This window comes from Chrysemys picta, chromosome 2 (assembly GCF_011386835.1).
Source record: "Chrysemys picta bellii isolate R12L10 chromosome 2, ASM1138683v2, whole genome shotgun sequence".
NCBI classification, from domain to species: Eukaryota; Metazoa; Chordata; order Testudines; family Emydidae; genus Chrysemys; species Chrysemys picta.
In genome coordinates, this window is record NC_088792.1 from 61,765,967 (window position 1) to 61,784,708 (window position 18,742).

General features: G+C 44.7%; 1 protein-coding gene across 3 annotated transcripts in view; it reads left to right on the forward strand.

The window, feature by feature from the left end:
- LOC101949395 (ATP-dependent translocase ABCB1-like) overlaps positions 1 to 18,742 on the forward strand; it is a 232,472-nt gene that overhangs the window by 208,928 nt on the left and 4,802 nt on the right. For 2 of the 3 annotated variants that reach the window (XM_065583292.1, XM_065583291.1), the window contains exons 23-28: positions 5,328 to 5,428; positions 7,401 to 7,541; positions 8,045 to 8,201; positions 11,475 to 11,672; positions 16,437 to 16,643; positions 17,625 to 17,771. In XM_065583292.1, the coding sequence (XP_065439364.1) occupies positions 5,328 to 5,428; positions 7,401 to 7,541; positions 8,045 to 8,201; positions 11,475 to 11,672; positions 16,437 to 16,643; positions 17,625 to 17,771 (951 nt within the window). Of the gene's footprint in view, positions 1 to 5,327; positions 5,429 to 7,400; positions 7,542 to 8,044; positions 8,202 to 11,474; positions 11,673 to 16,436; positions 16,644 to 17,624; positions 17,772 to 18,742 lie in introns of those variants that run through there. The other variant, XM_065583295.1, reaches the window with a different exon arrangement.

The window sequence follows — 18,742 nt, forward strand, 5'->3', positions numbered from 1 at the left end:
ACTGTCTCCACTTTCTAGTGTAGGTACACGTAGCATCCTGATAGCATCTGGAGTATATGCAAACAATTCCCATTGGCTACTGCCAGCTGTAGGGAACAGATGGAACATGGGGTGGGCAGCCTTTTTTTTTTTTTTTTTGTCTTGTCCGGTAATATTGTTAGATGGAATCCTGTGGATGAGAGTGTCTGGGCTGTAAAAGGAGGTGAAGAGCTTGTACATGGCAGAGCAAAGGTATGTGTGTTAACTGGGCACTGTGGAAAGAAGGCAAAGGTAAGCTTGCATGGACAACCTTTACTTGTGTATCTCCTGGTTTTCAGTAGTTTGAGTTTTGTTCCACACAGCATTCTGCAGGGGTATGACATACCCTCAAGCAACCTTAACTCTGCATTTAACGTTGTTCTTTGCCATGGAATTTCCAAGTTTTTTTTTTTTTAAACAGGAAAAGCTCTGGTGGCGTTAGGAGGTAGTGGCCATATAGGCAGTTGTACATCTAGTGTTCCACAATTAGCATTCTGAGCCAGCTGCACCACCTGACACACACATTCATCAGCTGTGCCTCACCAGCCCTGCTTCAGCACACCTCCCCCGCCATACCTCTGACCCAGTCACTGCATTCCCCCATCCCCACTACCATACAGAGGCTCCCTATTGCAAGCAGGGAACACCTCTCCCTGAAGTTTTCACTCCGTGTGTACTAACTTTTCTATTACTGTCACTTCCTCCCTCCTCTAATCTGACTCACACGCAGTGCCTGGGGTGAAGGACAGCTGTGTTGCAGTGGCATAGTGTTCCTGGTCATGTTTCAGAATGGCTAGAGGGTGGAGTTTGTAGCAGGCTGGTGGGAGAAATCACAGATAGGGTTTGTGTTCCAAAACACCGACAATTTTATGTTTGAGAGAAAAATCCTCTGACCCCTTTCCAAGATGTACCCCCTCTCCAAGAACAGTGCGGTGTCAGAGCTTGTAATGGTTTCCGGTCAGCCATGAACCCTCCAATTTCTCCATTAATGTGCATTCAGTAGGTTTCCTGTAGTGTTGGGGTGCACTGACAGAGCTGGGAGGTGCAGCGGGTCAGGTGCACTGGTAGAGCTGGGGTATAGAAAGGTTGGGGTACACTGGAAGGGCTGGGGCTGCAGGAAAGTTGGGGTGCATGGAGGGTTGGGGTGCAAAGTCAGCTGTGGGATGCAGGGGGTTAGGATGCCAAGACCAAGCTGGGGGTTGGGGTGCAGGAAGGTTGAGGTGCAGGATGGCTTGAATTTGTTGGCAGAGGAGGCACAAGGGGTTGCAATGCATGGCTGGGGTGCACTGGCAGAGCTGGGGTGTCACGTGCCTCCATCACCTGAACCTCTTACCTCCCCTACCACCTATTCCTAGTTACCCCAATCCTCCCTCCCAGCAGGGTTACCAATTTTGGTTGAACCTATTCCTGGAGGTTTCATCACATGACACAATCTTTAAAGATTAATCTTTAATTCCTGAAAAACAACAAGGAGTCTGGTGGCTTTGTGGATACAGACTAACACGGCTACTCCTCTGATACTTTAATTCTTGGAAACTCCAGGACAATCCTGGAGGTTTGGCATGCCTTATTCCAAGAAAGTTTACACATCCAATTTTCCACCCAAACGCTTTGATTGCATTTCTCCCAAAATGAAATTACCACCTAAAACTCTCACCTTGTAGCAATCTCCAGCCACTCAGTTCAAAATTCCTTTTGTCTTAGGTGGGGGGTTCTAATTAACTTATCTTTAGCAGTGTTAATGGAAGGGTGAGTTCACAGCCATCCAGTGGTCTGTGATTCATCTTCCAGTTCTTAGTATCTACCTATGAATTCTAGATCTAGAGTTCTAGCTCTACGTTTTTGTTTTTTTTAAAACACCGACCACCTAGAACCTTTTTTTAAAAATCGCTGTTTTAGGGCTTATATCTCCAGAACATCTAGCTCAACAGATGTCAGCTTTGGGTCACTAACCCTACCCTGCCATCTCCTGAGGTGCACCACTATAAATTGGTGAACCTTATGGGGGCGCAAGATATGTGTAGTGATCCAAATTAGGGGTCATTTGACCAAGGGGTTCACGAGATGCCGTTTCCCACCCAATAATCAGCTTTTCTAAAGGTTCCTGCTAGTAATGGTTTTTTGCCCACATCTAGAGATCAGACCATGGGTCTGATCCTGGCACAAGGGTCTCACTCACTTGAGGGTGACCCCAGAGAATGCATGGCATCCACTAGCCCTTTGGGGGAAGCAAGATTCGGAACATTATTAGCAAAAGAGTTTGGCCATCCACGTAGGCTCTTTAGTAAAGGTCAAGCACTCCACAAGTTACACTGAGCACGTATGTAAAGCGAACCCCAAAGGATTTGCAGATATAATATGGTCAAAGCAGCTGGATAGACTGAAGAAATGCACAGTAAGTGTTTGTTCCTGAACTCCCCCAACTAGTGACAGTTCATGGTCCCCCTTTGCTGAAAACCTGGGAAAGCTTGGCTGGCATGTTGCTAAAATCTGTTACTATCAGGCTTCTATTTTGGAGGGGGGTGTAATGTCATTAAAGTATTTTTGTTTTAAAAAATAGGCGTGCAAATGCTTGCTTGCAAGAGAGGAGCATTTTAGGGGAGGAAGGAGTTAAGGGAATAGGGTGAGAGGGGTTTGGGCCTGCAAGGAGAAGAGGCGGGATTATGGGGAGGGAGATAAATGGGAACGGGTGGTAGAGGAGGTTGGGTTTGGGGAATGAATACTGGGAAGCAGACATGAGGGTTTTTTGCAGAGCGTCTGGGGGTAATAGGGGCAGCTCCACATTCTCCCTGTCTGTCCCTTTTGTGTGTGTGCCTGAATCTGGGGGACCCACTAGCTCTCTAGGGGAGTCTTAGCCCCTCTCCCCACCTCTGCATGTGAGGTGGAATTTGGCGGGGGGGCTTGCCTCTCTGGGGGGGTCTGAGCCCTGCTCCTGACCCACCTCTGTTTGCCAGGCTCTGAAGCTGCCTTGCCCAGCCTTGGGGATCTATCTGCCTTCCATGCCCCCTCTCATGTGAGCCAGGATCTGCAGTAGGCATTGCTTTCTAGAGATATCTAAGCCCCTCTCCCTACCTCCTCACGTGAATTGGAATCTGGGGTGCTTTGTCTGGCCCTTTCTCTCTACCTCTCCCGAGGTGAGCTTGGATCAAGGAAGTCCGGGTGCTCTGAGGGGGAAGCTTAGAACAGGCATGCTCAGAGCATGCCCCAAGAACACACTGCTGAGAGAAGGGTGAGGAGCTGAGAATGGGCATGTCAGAAACAGTCTTGGGGAGGGGGAATGGGAAAATCCACTGGCATGAATGGAGCTGTTCATATGTCTCAGAGCTAGGTGACCAGGTGTCTCAATTTTATAGGGACTGTCCTGATATTGGGGGCTTTGTCTTATATAGGTGCCTATTACTCCCCACCCCCATCCTGATTTTTCACACTTGCTGTCTGGTCACCCTACTCAGAGCTAGATTCTGGCTGAATTCAGGCTGGGTGTTCACTTTCAGGTGAGAACATCTCATTGAGATGAATGGGCCACTCCACAGCTCTCTGAGACTATTATGATGCTGATGGATGTGTGGAGCACCTCTGCCCCATTGGCCTTCTAATTTTATACAGCATTACAACTGAGCACCAGCTCTGGTCTAGCTAAGGTGGGGAAGTCCTTCCTGTTTAAAGGATGACTACTAAGTATGCTAAAATCTGTGTGTTTACACAGATTGTCTTGAAATTTGCTATGTGTCATGAAAGCGTCAGGTAGGGTGAGTGATCCAAAGATGGGGTCATTTGAGTGTGGGGTTCCCCACAGCCTTCAGGGGGAAAAAATTGAGTTCACAGATTTTAGCAGCTTTGAAGTTCTAACCCCACCCTGAGCAGAAATCTGAAAATAGTGTAAACTTTTGTTTTAATTTGGAGAAATGGACTCTGAGCACAGCCGATAATTAAGAAGGCTCTCAAACTGTGTTTGAAAAGAAAATTAATTACAAGAGGTGATTGCCGTGTAAGAGTAAGTGGGAAGAAGGGGCTGTTTGGAGTCTAGAGCAAGGGATGGGGACACAGGTGCTGACTCTGTGGGAGGAAAAAAATTGGTGGATGCTTAGCACCCACTGGCAGCTCCCTTCCCCCACAGCGCCTCCCACTGCTGATCAACTCCTTCCCCCTCCCTCCCAGCGCTTCCTGCCCACCACAATCTGCTGTTTCACGGTGTGCAGGAGGTGCTGGCTGGGGTGGGGGGGGGAAGCAGTGGGGATGAGGTGTGCTTGGGGAAGGGGGAGGAATTGAGCGGGAAAAAGCAGGGTGGGAAGAGGCGGGACAGGGATGGGGCTTTGGGGGAAGGGGTGGAGTTGGGGTGGGCCTGGAGCTGAGTGGGGTTTTGAGCACCCTGGAGAAAGGAGGAAGCTGCGCATGAGGAGGGGGATAAATGAGGATGGGTGGTAGGGGTGGAAAGAAGGGTTGGGCTCAAATAAGGGGGAGGGTGGGGATTGGGGAAATGTGAGGGGAGAGGATGGGGAATGTGAGGGGTGGCAGAGGAATTTGAGGATTTGGGGGTGGGCTGTCAGCCCTGAATTCTCCTCTTCTGTGAATGTGCTTGGATCTGGGGGAGCCCTGCTCCTCCATGTGAGCTGGGATCTAGGGACCCTGCTCTTCTTGGAGTGTCTGAGCCTCTCACCTTGCTCTCCAATGAACCCAGGATCAGGGGGGGCTAAAGATCATGCAAATTTAAACATCTGAAATCCAGAAAATGAAAAATTAAGATACACATCACTCTGTGGGAATACTGGCCAAAGTGTGTGGGGGAAGGGCCTGGTTTGGAGGAGGGGTGGACTGGGTGGGCTGGCACATGGCTGGGGAAGCCTGGCAGAAGCAGGAGCAGGAGTCCCCACTGGGGGTGGGTAGCAGGAGTGTGGGGCTCACCCAGCTCAGTGTGCCGCTCAGGCTGCATAACCAAGGTAGCATGCAGCCCTCCAGTGAGCTGCTGCCTCGGATGTGTGTACTCAGAGCAAGGAGCAACTTCTTACCTTTTAATGGCTTCTATAGTGCCAGCTAATGCTGCTGTGCAACAACATGTACGGGGGGGAGAAGTACTTAGGAATCACATAGCAGCCACATTGGCTTAGTAGAAAGACCACTGTGTGACCTTAGGCAAATAATATAATCGTTGTGCCTCAGTTTCCCTGAGAATGATATTTAATCTTTTTTTAAACAGAAAAACACTTGGAGAGCGAAAGATGAAAAGTGCTACAGATGTGCTAACTACGTAGTGGTAGGAGTAGACTCAAACATAAGTGAATACTTCATATGTGTCTTGTCTCCCGATTTAGATTTCAATGGCAGCGGTTGAAAATATAAGAACTGTGGCTTCATTAACTAGTGAAGATGCATTCTATGAGAGATATAATGCAAGTTTGAATGGTCCATACAGGTAGGATTTGCTCTCAAACAATTTTGTTTTTTAAAAGCAACGAATACATATTTTCTTAATTTAAAACTACTCAAGATTTATTCATATTACATTCATTTGCAGACTGAAAATATTAAACACATCAATAATTTGAAAAGATTTTGGCAGGGTAAAATGTTTTTACTCAGTTTCTTTAAAATGCGTTCTTAGATGCTATTGTGTGCGATGTAATTTTGTGTGTGAGAGAGAATGTAATGACCTGGTATAAAGTTTTTATTAACATGAATATGGGATGTTTACTTGCTTCACAAGTACTGCAGCAGAATGAGTTTCATAGGTCAAGTGGCAAAGACTTTATACTACATAACATCACCATGTATTATGACTTCTACTACAAGTAAGGACTTGCCGGTCTTGAAATAAGGTGCATTTCTTTTTCCCCTTTGGCCTTTTCAGTGACACTCCACAAGCTAATCACTCCAGGGGCTAATTTCTAATATCCAAATATGTCAGACATTTTCCTAGTCTCCATTTTATTTAAATGAGATGATCTACCATCCATTTTGTTTCTTTCCCCTTAAATATGTTTTAAGTAAAAGCAGGGATTGAAAACGATAGTCCTCTAGAAATGACAGTTTAATGATTCAATATTCTATAAACCGTCATCGGTATGAGAAAAAAAATCTATATTTCATTGGAGAAATGGGATTCTCAGCTTTAGCACTTGTCTCTAGTCCTCTCAGATCATTGTATCACAATATTATGATTTATAGAGAAACTATTTTGGGAAACATTTAAAACATATATGAGCACTAGAGATAAGTGAAAATCTGAATTTCCATCCTGTGGTAAATTGTAATATTTCAACCTCTCTTTTGCTCTGAAGTGGGACAAAATGTGAAAATATATCAATTTTTTTCACTGAAAGAAAAGGTTTTTTTTAGAAAAATTTCAATTTAGAAATGGCAAATCATTCCATTTTTGCTTTTTTTTTTTTTCTCCAAACAAAATATTTTTATATTCCTAAATAATTGAAATATTAAATTTTTCTTTTGTTTAACTGATCTGAAAGTTTTTGTTTCTATCTAGTTCAACATCAAACTGCATTTCCCTGTTTTGGAACATTGCCTCTCTTATGGGCCGGGCTCCCTGGTTGGACTACATCTCCCATGATGCAGTGTGGTCTCCCCTCTGAAATGAGTGGCATAATACATTATCGGAGTCACATGGCTATGGGTGCAAAGCAGAAATATTTCAATTCAGGTCAAACCAACCCAGAATAAAATATTTTGTTACTTTTTTCCCAATGGAAATTTTCAAATAGGCAGAAATTGCGTTTTCTGTTGAAAAATCATTTTGTCAGAACTAGAACCAGTTTCTTTGTCACAGCAAGATCTGCACATAATTAAGGTGATCCAGTTTTACCATCCCACACAACAACATTGGTCACCATTTAAAAGTCACCACTGTACAGTGGGGTCTGAGTTGCTAGTTTTTCCCCTCCTGTACTCAGAACAGGCAATATCTGCAGTGCTTCAGTTATGCTGTGTTGTAGACATTGACTTTTCTATGGTGACCACTACATTTATCCAAATTGTCCAAAAATTCAAGCATTCAAAGATCATAAGGGACTTATGGAAATTATCAATTTGCTTTGTGTCAGATTGCTTTGGCCATCCATAAACATTTATTCTAGAAACCAGCATTCCAGTGTTAAAATGTTATGACTATTAAAGGTAATTTTATCGTAAGGTCCAATACAGCAAACAGCTAGTTGGGATGAAGGGATCTCATTTGCCATAAGTTCTCTCCAGAGGCACCTTCATGGAGCCCCTAGTGTGCAGCTTTATTAATTATTATTATTATTTATTTGAGTGAGTGAGGTATAGGGTTTGCCACTCCAATCCAAAGGTCTGATCTTCTTCCAGCCAGTCTCTGCTCTTGGCATTTCATGACAATTTTTTCTTTTAACATAAATCTTTTCTTTTATCAGGGACTCTCTAACAAAAGCCCCACTATATGGACTTATCTATGGAATAGCCCAATGTGCAAACTTCTTTCTCAATGCAACAATCTTCAGATTCGGGGCATGGCTCATTGCTAATTGTTATACAAACTTTGAAAATGTATTTATGTGAGTATACATCAGTTCAAAGGGAGTGATTTCAACACATGGTAACTGTGTATCAGTCTAGTTACTGAGGCAATAGTGCAAGAGGTCCAACAGTTTAGAATCTGGTCAGGAGTTCAATTCAGGCAGAAGGGTTATTTCTGGGAGAGGAAGTTTGAAACAGTTGTGTTGGCATGTATAGTGTCTGGCTCAGTTTATTTACTATGGGAGAAACTTTTACTGCTGACACTTCATTGCAGACAACGGGCTTTGTGAAATGCTTCTGCGTGGAGAAATTACGTACCATTAGTCGCCCATAAAAATATTTGTAGCTGTAAACCTCTGTTTCTAATCCTTTGTGTGTAATTTTTCTAAGCCATAAAGTTCTAAAAATGTCACAATTCTCAGATTTATAGATAGTGTTAAGTCTGTTTATTTTAAAAAAGGAAAACAATATTTGTAATTTATGAACAATAATAAAAGTCTCTCTTTAGATGAATTGAAAGATGTTTTTGTTTGGTTTTCAGAGCCTTTTTTTCAGTTCTATATGGTGTTATAAGTGTTGGGCTGTCCACTTCTTTGGCACCAGATTTTGGCCAAGCTAAAGTTTCTGCCCAACGAATCTTTCAGCTTTTGGATCGGAAACCCTTAATTGACAGCTATAGTGAAGAGGGTACAAAACTGGTAAGGTCATTCAGAAAGTCCTTGAAACTAACAAACCTGGTGGTACTGTATTGTCCTTAATTGTATTAATCTTGTTAAATTGCCTTTTGCAATGTCACAGAAGACAGGACCAGACAGGTAGGGTAAAATTTAACAGCAGTAACTAAAAAAATTTATATTTGCCCAGTGCCATTTAATACTTTTTTGCTTGAGAAATTAATAGAATACTTTTAAGTGCGGTTCTGTTCTGAAAAATGACTGGAAGAATGACATTTCATTCACCTGTTCTGTCCATTGGATGTATTCTGAGGCCTTGTCTACACTATCGGGGTAAGTCGACCTAAGTTACGCTACTCCAGCTACGTGAATAATGTAATTGGGTTCAATGTAGCTTAGGTCGACTTACCGCGGTGTCTTCACTGTGCTGCGTGGACGGAAGATGCTCTCCCATCGACTTACCTTACTCTTCTCGTTCCGGTGGAGTGCCAGAGTCAATCAGAGAGCACTCTGCTATCGACACCTGCGAATTAATTGTGGTAGTATCGATCTCCCTGGAAGTGAAGAGAAGCCCAGAGTTATAACTCCTATCTTTAGCAATACAAGTATGTTTTCACTGCTTTTTACTCCTGTAAATTATGCAGCTGTGGGGGAGAGTGAGTTAGATTCTATTCCTTCTTGTGCATCAGCAGCAGACTTGTTTGCTAAGTTCCAGTCTGTTTAGGGTTACCATATTTTGAGCCTCCAAAAGGAGGACACTGCACCGGGCCCCGCCCCCAGCCCCGCCCCTGCCCCACGCCCCAACTCCGCCCCCTCCCCTGCTTCCCGCGAACATTTGATTCGCGGGAAGCCTGAAGCAGGTAAGGGGGGGTGTGGGGGGAGTAGGCGCGGCCCAGGCTGGCCCCCCCGGCGTTTCCAGCCCCCGGCCGAACACCCCTGGCCCGCCCAGCACTGCCGGTACCCGGCCCCCCGGCCGAGCACCCCCTGGCCCCGCCAGCCCCCGGGCCCCCGGCCGAACACCCCTGGCCCGCTCAGCACCCCCCAGCCCCGCCGGCCCGCTCAGCACCCCCCGCCCGGCCCCCGGACCTCCAGCTGAGCACCCCCCCGGCTCCGCCGGCGCTTGGCCCCGCCGGTCCCCGGCGCTCGGTGCCCCCGGTCCCTGGCACTACTGGCGCTCGGCCCCGCCGGCCCCCAGCGCTCGGCGCCCCCAGCCCCCCTGGTCCCCAGCCCTGCCGGCGCTCGGTGCCCCCAGTCCCCGGCACCCCCGGCGCTCGGCCCCGGCCCCCCTGGTCCCCGGCACCGCCGGCGCTCGGCCCCGGTGCTCGGTGCCCACGGCGCTCGGCGCCCCCGGCCCCGCCGCCCCCAGCCCAGCACCGCCACCCACATGTCCCGATTTTCCTGAACATGTCCGGCTTTTTGGGATTTCCCCCCGGACGGGGATTTGGAGCCCCAAAAGCTGGACATGTCCGGGAAAATCCGGACGTATGGTAACCCTAAGTCTGTTACATCTGTGTAACAGAGAGTCAAGGTGGGTGAGTTAATATCTTTCATTGGACCAAATTCTTTTGGTGAGAGAGACAAGCTGTCGAGCTTACACAGAGCTCTTCTTCAGTTCTGTATAAGCTTGAAAGCTTGTCTCTCTCACCAACAGAAGTTGGTCCAATAAAAGATATTACTTCACCCATGCTGACTCTCTAAGGCTTGGTCCCCACTAAGCCCCCACTTCGGACTAAGGTACGCAAATTCAGCTACGTTAATAACATAGCTGAATTCGAAGTACCTTAGTCCGAACTTACCGCGGGTCCAGACGCGGCAGGAAGGCTCCCCCGTCGATGCCGCATACTCCTCTCGGCGAGCTGGAGTACCGGCGTCGACGGCGAGCACTTCCGAGATCGATCCCAGAACATCGATTGCCTGCCGCCGGACCCTCCGGTAAGTGAAGACGTACCCTTATATCCTGGGACCGACACGGCTATAAGAACGCCGCATACAACATTTGAGTAACCTCATTCAAGTCAAAGGGGTTGCACAAGTATTAATGAGGACGTAACTTGGCCTGCAGAACCTTTTGTTCCTGGTGATTATACGTGAGATGGAAAGAACCCAGATTGTCTCTCAAAGTCCAGTGTTGACTATCAGAAACTCATCTTTGTATTTGTAAACTGAACACATTTCATATTGTCTCTCAGTGTTTTCCATAAATGCTTTTACAAGCAGAACCAGCCTTTCAGAAACTTGAAATTGCTTTAGAATTCTAGCTTTTGGATAGTGGCCTCGATTCAGAAAAGGACTCAGGCACATACTGTAAGCATGCCTGTAACTCATGTGCACAACTTTAAGTCACACATGTGCTTGACTACTTTTCTGAATCAGCTCCACATGCCCAGACTATTAATGCTCCAGGGGAAATATCTTCTTGCAGATAAAGACGTTAATTGAAAGTGAAACCTCTCTGGGCCAAATCCTGATGCCAGTGAAGCAGCTGCCTTTGACTTCAGTGAAGCTAAGATTTGACCCAAAGAGTTTGAACCTTGAAAGTCCAGTTCTCTAGGTGCTGTAAGAGCCCATTGTAGTCGCAGTGCTGGTATTGTGGTCCTGGAGCTGTCCCATCCACCAGGCATCAGAGGAGGCTCCCACAGTCTCTCCTAACATCTCCTTCACTCACCCTTGTCTTCAAGTCTTCTTCCTTGCTACCTCTTATACTCAGAGCTCCCTTCCTACATAAAAGAGCCAATCAGCTACCCTTTCCTTATTCAAACCTACACTTAAAACATAGTTGTCCTTGAAAACTATGAATAATCCACCAAAGTAAAAATGTTTAACCTAATCTGAGATCTGATGTTCACCTTGTACTATGTTCATCCTCTGTACTATGTGTTTAAATTACACTATTTAGAGAGTGAACTCCCAGGGGCAGGAACTATGTTTTCTTCACACAATGATAGTGTCTGGATTATATGTATTGATAACATAAAAGAGAGGTATTAGGGTTGTTTACTTACCTAAAGTAATGATAGTCCTTGCGAACCAGGCTGAAAAGGAATGATATAAATGAGAGAGATGAAGAAAAGAACAACTCAAGAAGGAGGTCCTGTACACAGAAGATATCAATCCAATCGCACTGCATATTTAAGCAATAATAAACTGACAGAAATGCTCTGGGTTTGACAATGCCATATCATTTCTAATTGACTTGTCAATGCTTTCATTTAAATGACCATACTGAGTTGTTTTTGATGCTTCAGTACAAGATAGACAGGTCTTCCGTCATACATTTATATTTTCTAATGTTTCTAGAGTCAATTTGATGGCAACATTGAATTCAGGGACATCCATTTTGTATACCCTACAAGACCAGAAGCTCAAGTTTTGCAAGGACTCAGCGTGAAGGTTAATAAAGGACAGACGCTAGCCTTGGTGGGGAGCAGTGGTTGTGGCAAAAGCACATCCATTCAGCTGCTGGAGAGATTTTATGACCCTATGGCTGGACAAGTGGTAAGAAGAGATTTGTGAAGCTGTTAATGCTTAGAGCTTATAGAACTGTTCTTCAAAGTGTTGGAGAAAAACAGAGTTCTCACTATTTGTTTAGGTATAGCAAGTCAGATGCTTTATTAACTCTCATAATTGCGCAGAGGGAGAGAGCTAAGCAGGTCTCTCAACAGGTAAACAATTACAGCAAGCATTTATACCTTTTGTTACAGACAATAATGAGCAACAGTTGCATTTTGTTTATACATAGGCCATCCTGATATCTCATTTCCTCACTTGTTTTGACCCAGGTTTCAGTGGCTTCTACCTTATTAGTTAGAAAATTGCATTAATACAGATGCTTTCTGGCTTGCTTCCAGATCCAAAGCTATCCACAGCTTAAAAATTCTTATGTAAAAAGGGACACAATTAACTTTCCCACACTTTTGATTGCCTTTTACTTCTAACTCCTGCTTTCAAACACCCAGTGATCTGAAAGAGACAACACAACCTATATTGGTAGGTTTGCATTTCTTTTACCTCTGCTACAATATACACTGCACATGTTCTGAGGAAAATGCACATCCTCTCCACAATTCAATTTCCACAACACTAGCCACATCAATTTCTACACAAGGTGTAACTGTTTCTTTTGTGCTTACAAAATCTCCATGCACCCCTAGTAAAGTGACAGCTTGACCACACAGAGCCAGGGGCACTGTCCTTCTCTCTCTTTTTACCAGATCTTTTATCTGCTATTTTGTTACCCAAAAACAAATTCAAATCTTTATTCTTTCCTGAACACTGGGTAAAAGCCATTTACTTAACATATAATTCAAAGGGCTATCCTTAGAGGGTTTTACCAGAGACCCACCCATCTGCCTGCTGATACTCTAACAGAGAATTACACAGAGAACAGAGGGAATTATGGCCTAATAGGATCCTATTACAGGAATTTCTACTAATACTGACCGCTACAGGGGACGGGACAGAAGGATCCCAATTCAACCTCAGAGCTTCATTGCACGCGATGGCTTCCACTCTGAGGAATTACAAATGAGAGGCTCAGTTCCGTCCACACACCTAACACCTAAATGTATAAGACAGAAATTCATTAACCGGAGTCGCCAGTAACTGTCACCAAAATATCGGGTCCACCTAGCTGAGAGCCAATAACAGTCAGACAGGGATAAGGAAGAGTTGCTTTATTCAGCAGAAGAAAGGAGAGCCTTGCACCTTGGTACAAAGACTCTGTCTTACACACATTTTACCATTTCAATTATTATCCTGGGGATTTGAAATCCCCATGCTTATAATTACTTACTCCTTTCCTTCCACTATGCCCTCAAAGTTTCCAACCTGTTCTCCAATCTCTCTATCTATTGCCTTCCCGCTTGGGCCCGATCCTGCTTTTCTCACTGAACCGTCCCTTCCATGGGCACCGGCTTTTTCACTACCAATTTAGATAGGAGGGTGGGCTTCTCAACTAGCCTCCACCCTTCCTGGTCTCTTCTCTTAAACATTCTTACTCACAAGGCTACCCGAGTCCTCCTTCGTGAGGCTTGCCACTTGGGCAAAACGCATGACCCATTGGCGTTTAACTATTCAATTTTCTCTTGTGGCAAACACACTGCTCTTACAGCATATGCAAACACAAATGGTTAAATTCTGACAAGTCCCTGAAGGACCGGTACTTGCTTAGCCAGTGCTTCCTTTTCTGCCTGGAAGTCCTGTCTCAAGGCTTGCAACTTGCCCTGGGCGTAGGTTTGAGTTGCTGCCTGGTTCATGATCTATGCTCTTAATTGCTCAATTCTAGTTATCAAGTACACAACTCTTCCCTTTTCTCCAACTTCTCTATTGCCCAGTCCTGCTACGACTGGGGTAGATCCACCTGACACCCTTCCCGGTCAGCCGGGGTGGAAAGAGGAATGCTAAATCTCTCTCCGGTTCTCAGACTTACTGCGGCTGAGAGTAGGCACACTTTCATACTCACACACGTACGTCCAGACTGGCCACATCTGTGTATAACGTTCAGAGAAGGTGCTGTGCAATCTCCAACTTGCTTCCTCTCTTGGGAGGGCAGTTCTTTTACACCCTGAGGTCTCCTGGGGCTTCTTTTCAGTGATTCCAGTCCAGGCCAGCTGCCTGTGGCTTCTTCAGCTTCCCCAAACCACGCCAGCTCCAGGGTCGCAAAGGCAGACTGTTGGATCTCACTGGACAGTTAAGCTTTGCAAATGTAATCTCAGCACTGTAACTTGTATTGCCTTTGGTTTGACTATGTCTATATTTTTTCACAGTCAGCTGGGGCCGAAAGCAGTTTTTCTTTGTACTTAGCCTGGTCTGCATTGATTCTTGACCTTGAACGCAGATTAATTTTCTCTTTATCTCTGGACCAAGCTGAATTTCAAATTAACCCGTTCCTTTCCTCAATAGACAAATTGCTCCCATTGTGTGTCAGAGGCTTTTTGGTGATTAAAAGCTCCTCTGAGATGTATGATCTTATCTAGATTGAAGGTACCTTCTAGTGGGCATTGTTTAGATGAATTTTCACACGTGTAATGATTTCAATTCTCTAAATACCTGCAGGTTTTAGTACCATAATGTACGTACATGAAATAAGCTGGGGTACCCTTAGTGGGTGAGAGGGAATCCTTAGACTGTCCCCCACCCATTTTCCAATCACACACACAGGGAGGAGGATGCCCTGTCCGCGCTAGCGGCACATAAACTAAGGATCTCTCCCTACAGGGTATTCACACAGGAGAGACTAACGAGGATGGCCACGACCCTCCTACAACTCCCTTCAGCAAAGAGCGTCGGCTAGTCTCAGAGAGATGGCGCCGCTTACTCTGTTGCATCCAGTGAGATGATCAGACTGTCAGTGGCTCACACGGAGAGGAAAAGGGGAGGGAAGATGGGTTCATACACTCCTAGACCCAGGTAGCCTCCTCGCCGGACGATGCCAGGCCGAGTTAGCCCACCGTGGGTCGGATCTCCTAAAAGATCCTCTAGTTACCAGGCTTGCGTTAGAGTAGTTCTGGTCACGAGCCAAAAGACTTCGCAGAGTACTCTGGGCGTCTTCCGGTAACACTCAATTCACACTGGTGTACACACACACACACACACACCAAGGCCTTATTCCAGGTACTATTCCCAAGTACCTCCAGGTACTATTCCCAAGTACCTCGATGCATCACTCGAGGCGGTAAAAACCCCTCCTGAGGCGGTAACAACCCCTCAACACCGGTGCATACCTATGCACCTCGCATATGCATACAGGGGGCGGCAACAATTCCCCTAAGCCGCTCAGCATCTGACCTTGCTGCACAGTCAATAAGTTCGGATGGCGTGAGCCCAACAGGGACAGATGGCCCCATGGACAGTCCTCCTCCGACACCCCAATAGAGATTTCAAAAGGTCTCCTACCTCTATTGTGGCGCCATGGAGTTCAAAGGGGAATGATCCGTAGCAGCTGCCGGTGCCTCTGCGGGCGTTGCCATCCCGGACGAGCCCCCAAATTGTCGGAGAAAAACAGAGTTCTCACTATTTGTTTAGGTATAGCAAGTCAGATGCTTTATTAACTCTCACAATTGCGCAGAGGGAGAGAGCTAAGCAGGTCTCTCAACAGGTAAACAATTACAGCAGGCATTTATACCTTTTGTTATAGACAATAATGAGCAACAGTTGCATTTTGTTTATACATAGGTCATTCTGATATCTCATTTCCTCACTTGTTTTGACTCTTGCCAACATACAATATTTTCTATACCTTATCTACACAAGGTCTTCTACACCTTATCTATACCAGGTCATAATGACTTCTTACACAGTTCTTTCTCACCCGCCTCACACAATCCTCGCTTCTACAAATCTCGCGTTATCAGGGTTACAGTTAGCCTGACTCTTGCTAACGAACTGTCATGTATTGCATCCCCTTCCTGTCAGTTCTTTCTCTGCTTCCACAAAAGTATTTTACAAACATTAAGTCATCCGCACAACACCCCTTTGAGGTGGATAAGTGTTTTTATGGGTCCGGGTAGGTAGAGAAGACTTGGGACTTGCTTAAGGTAGAGCCAGGAGTAGAACTTTGGATCTTCTGACTCCCCGTCCTGGCTTTAGATCACTGGATTGCATCTCTTTGTTGATTTACTTAATATATTGGAGGGGGCATAAGAATATACTTCCCATAATGTAACCCTTGTCCCTAGTCCTGTAGTCATGTTAACATGACACAATTTGAGGTCTAATTCATCACTTGATGGGACTTTTATGCAAGTCCTATTAATGATGATGAGAGCTCCAAGACGAGTAGCCTAGAGATGGTGAGTCAAAAGATGTTTGAATAAATGTCCAAATATGTGGATTCTTACTGGAGCTCTTCAACCGTCTAGGTCTAAGAAGCTCATGAACAGACTTTCTCATGAGATCTCTGGTACCTGTCATCATCAGTAAAGATGGAAATTCTGTAGGCAGATCTCGTTATAGATTGGCAATTCCACATCTACTACGGAGCTAGCAGAGCAGACGTGCACAAAAAAAAAATACTTCTGAGAGGAAAAGGTTATCTGAGCTTCTTTAGAATTTTCAGAGTTTTGGTTAAGTTCAATTTTGGATGAAAGAGCCGATCATCTATTATCTCCTCAGAAGTGGTTCACTGACCACTTTATTTTTACTGTATCTCTAACACAGGTCAGAGTTTTTTTACAGATTGGTGTTTTACATTTACATTGTACGCCTGAGGAGGAGTATTGCATTCTGCAGGGAATGATTTTTCCCTTTTTCTGTTTCTAGTTTGCAGACGGGTTCGATACCAAGTCTTTGCATTTGCAATGGTTAAGGTCCAAATTGGGTATTGTGTCACAGGAGCCTATTTTGTTTGACTGCAGCATTGCTGAAAATATCCAGTACGGAGACAACAGTAGGGTTGTCAGCCAGGAGGAAGTTGAAGAGGCAGCTAAAGCAGCAAATATTCACACCTTCATAGAAAATCTCCCAGAGGTAAATGAAAAAGTCTTTCCAGTCTCAGTGTGGGGTAAATACTCACTGTGACTTATCTAAGCAACTCCCATTAATGCAAAACAATATGCTTTTTTTTTTTTTTTTTTTTAAAAAAAGGTTATTTTCTTGTGTATACAATTCTCAAAGAGGAAAATAGGAAGCTGATGTTTAAAAATGTAACTTGCAATATGTATTAACACAGACGCAGTCATAATTAGCTAATTCAAATGCAAAATCTGTGCTCCAGTTTTCTTGTTCTCCTCTACCACAGTGATGTTATATAACAACTATAAAAGAGACATTTGATTCTAAACCTTTATTTTCATTTCCTCATAAACTTTGCCAATTCTTTTTCCTTTTTTGGCAGAAATTTTCTCTAGTTTTAGTCTTATCTGAAAGGTAAAATGTTTCAAGTACATCTTAACCTTCATGTTTGCCATGGACTTAGTTCTCAAAGTGGAGAAAGACGTTAGAAAAGCGCAAAGAAATCGGGCTTCCTGTAGAGTTGCATGGAATTGAAAATGACAATTTAAAGTTGAAAAAAACTTTTTCTTTTTCATTACCACCTAGATTATAAAAATGTACTTAGAAGAAAGTTTTGGATGTGTAAGAAATAAAGGATCACTTCCTGAGTGTGGGTCTCTAGGGCCTGGAAATTATAAAAGTCACTTGAGCTCTATATGCTTAAGTACAAGTGTCTTTGACTAGACACATCAGTGGTTGCACCACTTGGGAGTTAGTCTTTTTCTAATGCTGAAATGAATTTTCATTACAGAGCAGTTATCAATACGTGTAGCTGTAGATCAGCATTTTGATTCAAACAGTTAATAAAATCTTATAAAATTTTATTTTTTATTAAAAACCATTACATTATTCTTTTTTCTTTCATGGTGGAAATGCTTAATATAGTACATTATCTGCTATTAAAAATATAATTTTCTGTTTCTAACTTTCCTTCACAATGAATATTTACTTATACAGAAGTATAACACCCGAGTGGGTGACAAAGGAGCACAACTTTCTGGAGGTCAGAAACAAAGAATTGCAATTGCTCGTGCTCTAGTTCGTAAGCCAGCAGTTCTGCTTCTGGATGAAGCCACATCTGCTCTTGACACAGAAAGTGAAAAGGTTAGTAATATGCATTCTACCATTTGTAATACACACAAAATTACAGGGTTCAAACGCTTCACTGCAAGAGCACAGGCGCTCCATCTACAATACAATTTTGAAAGTTCCACAGAACAATCCTTAGCTCACTCTCTGTCTATGACCTGCTTTTGCAAGGTGTAGAGTGCCTTCAACTCCTGGTGTCTAAATTGGGAGCTGATGGTAGTCAGCAACACTTGGGGCTGGAGACAAAGTGGGATTTTCAGAACTCCTCAGTTTGGGCCTGCCTCAGTTCCTTCAAAGTCAGTTATGAAGTCAATGGGACTTTTAATGGGTTCACAGTTAGGCCAGTGCTGAGCACTTTGGAAAATCCCATTTATAATTAGCAGCTTTGAGTTTGAGACAGGTGTCTTCAAACAGTAGCCTGTGATCTACAAGAGGAGGCCTTGTAAGGCAAGTCAGCAGCTCCGTCCTCTTCCCTTCAGCCAGCAGCCCTAGCAGCAAAGTAGGTCTCTTTCTGCACTATTTCCTGCTCTGTCTGGGTGAGCAGGTGTTGCTACAGAGACCCAGAGGGATCCACTCTGCCAGTAGAACTGCTGGCTGTCAGGACAGAATGGAGCAATGAAGAAGTTTAATGTTGTCCTGAATCTGTCCGCTTCCCAGTCCTTTGGTCCACCTGCGTTCAGAGGGTTAGAGGGGACAGGCAGGAGCAGCTGGCTTGGAAAAAAGGCTTCAGCAACACCTGCCACCTCTCGGGAGATGTTGTGCAGTGAAGAGAGAGTAATTAAGCTGTCCCCTGCTGCTCAGCTGGCTGAGCTTCCTCACCGCATCCCCCATCTCCAGGAGAGGGGGAGACGCCATAGGGACGAATAAACTGTTCATTTGGGTGGGGACGCAGTAGAAGTGAAAAATGCCACCGTGCAAACCGCCATCCAGTTGTGAGCCAGATGTCAGGATCCTGAATTTTGGATTTTTATGGACAACAAGAAGTG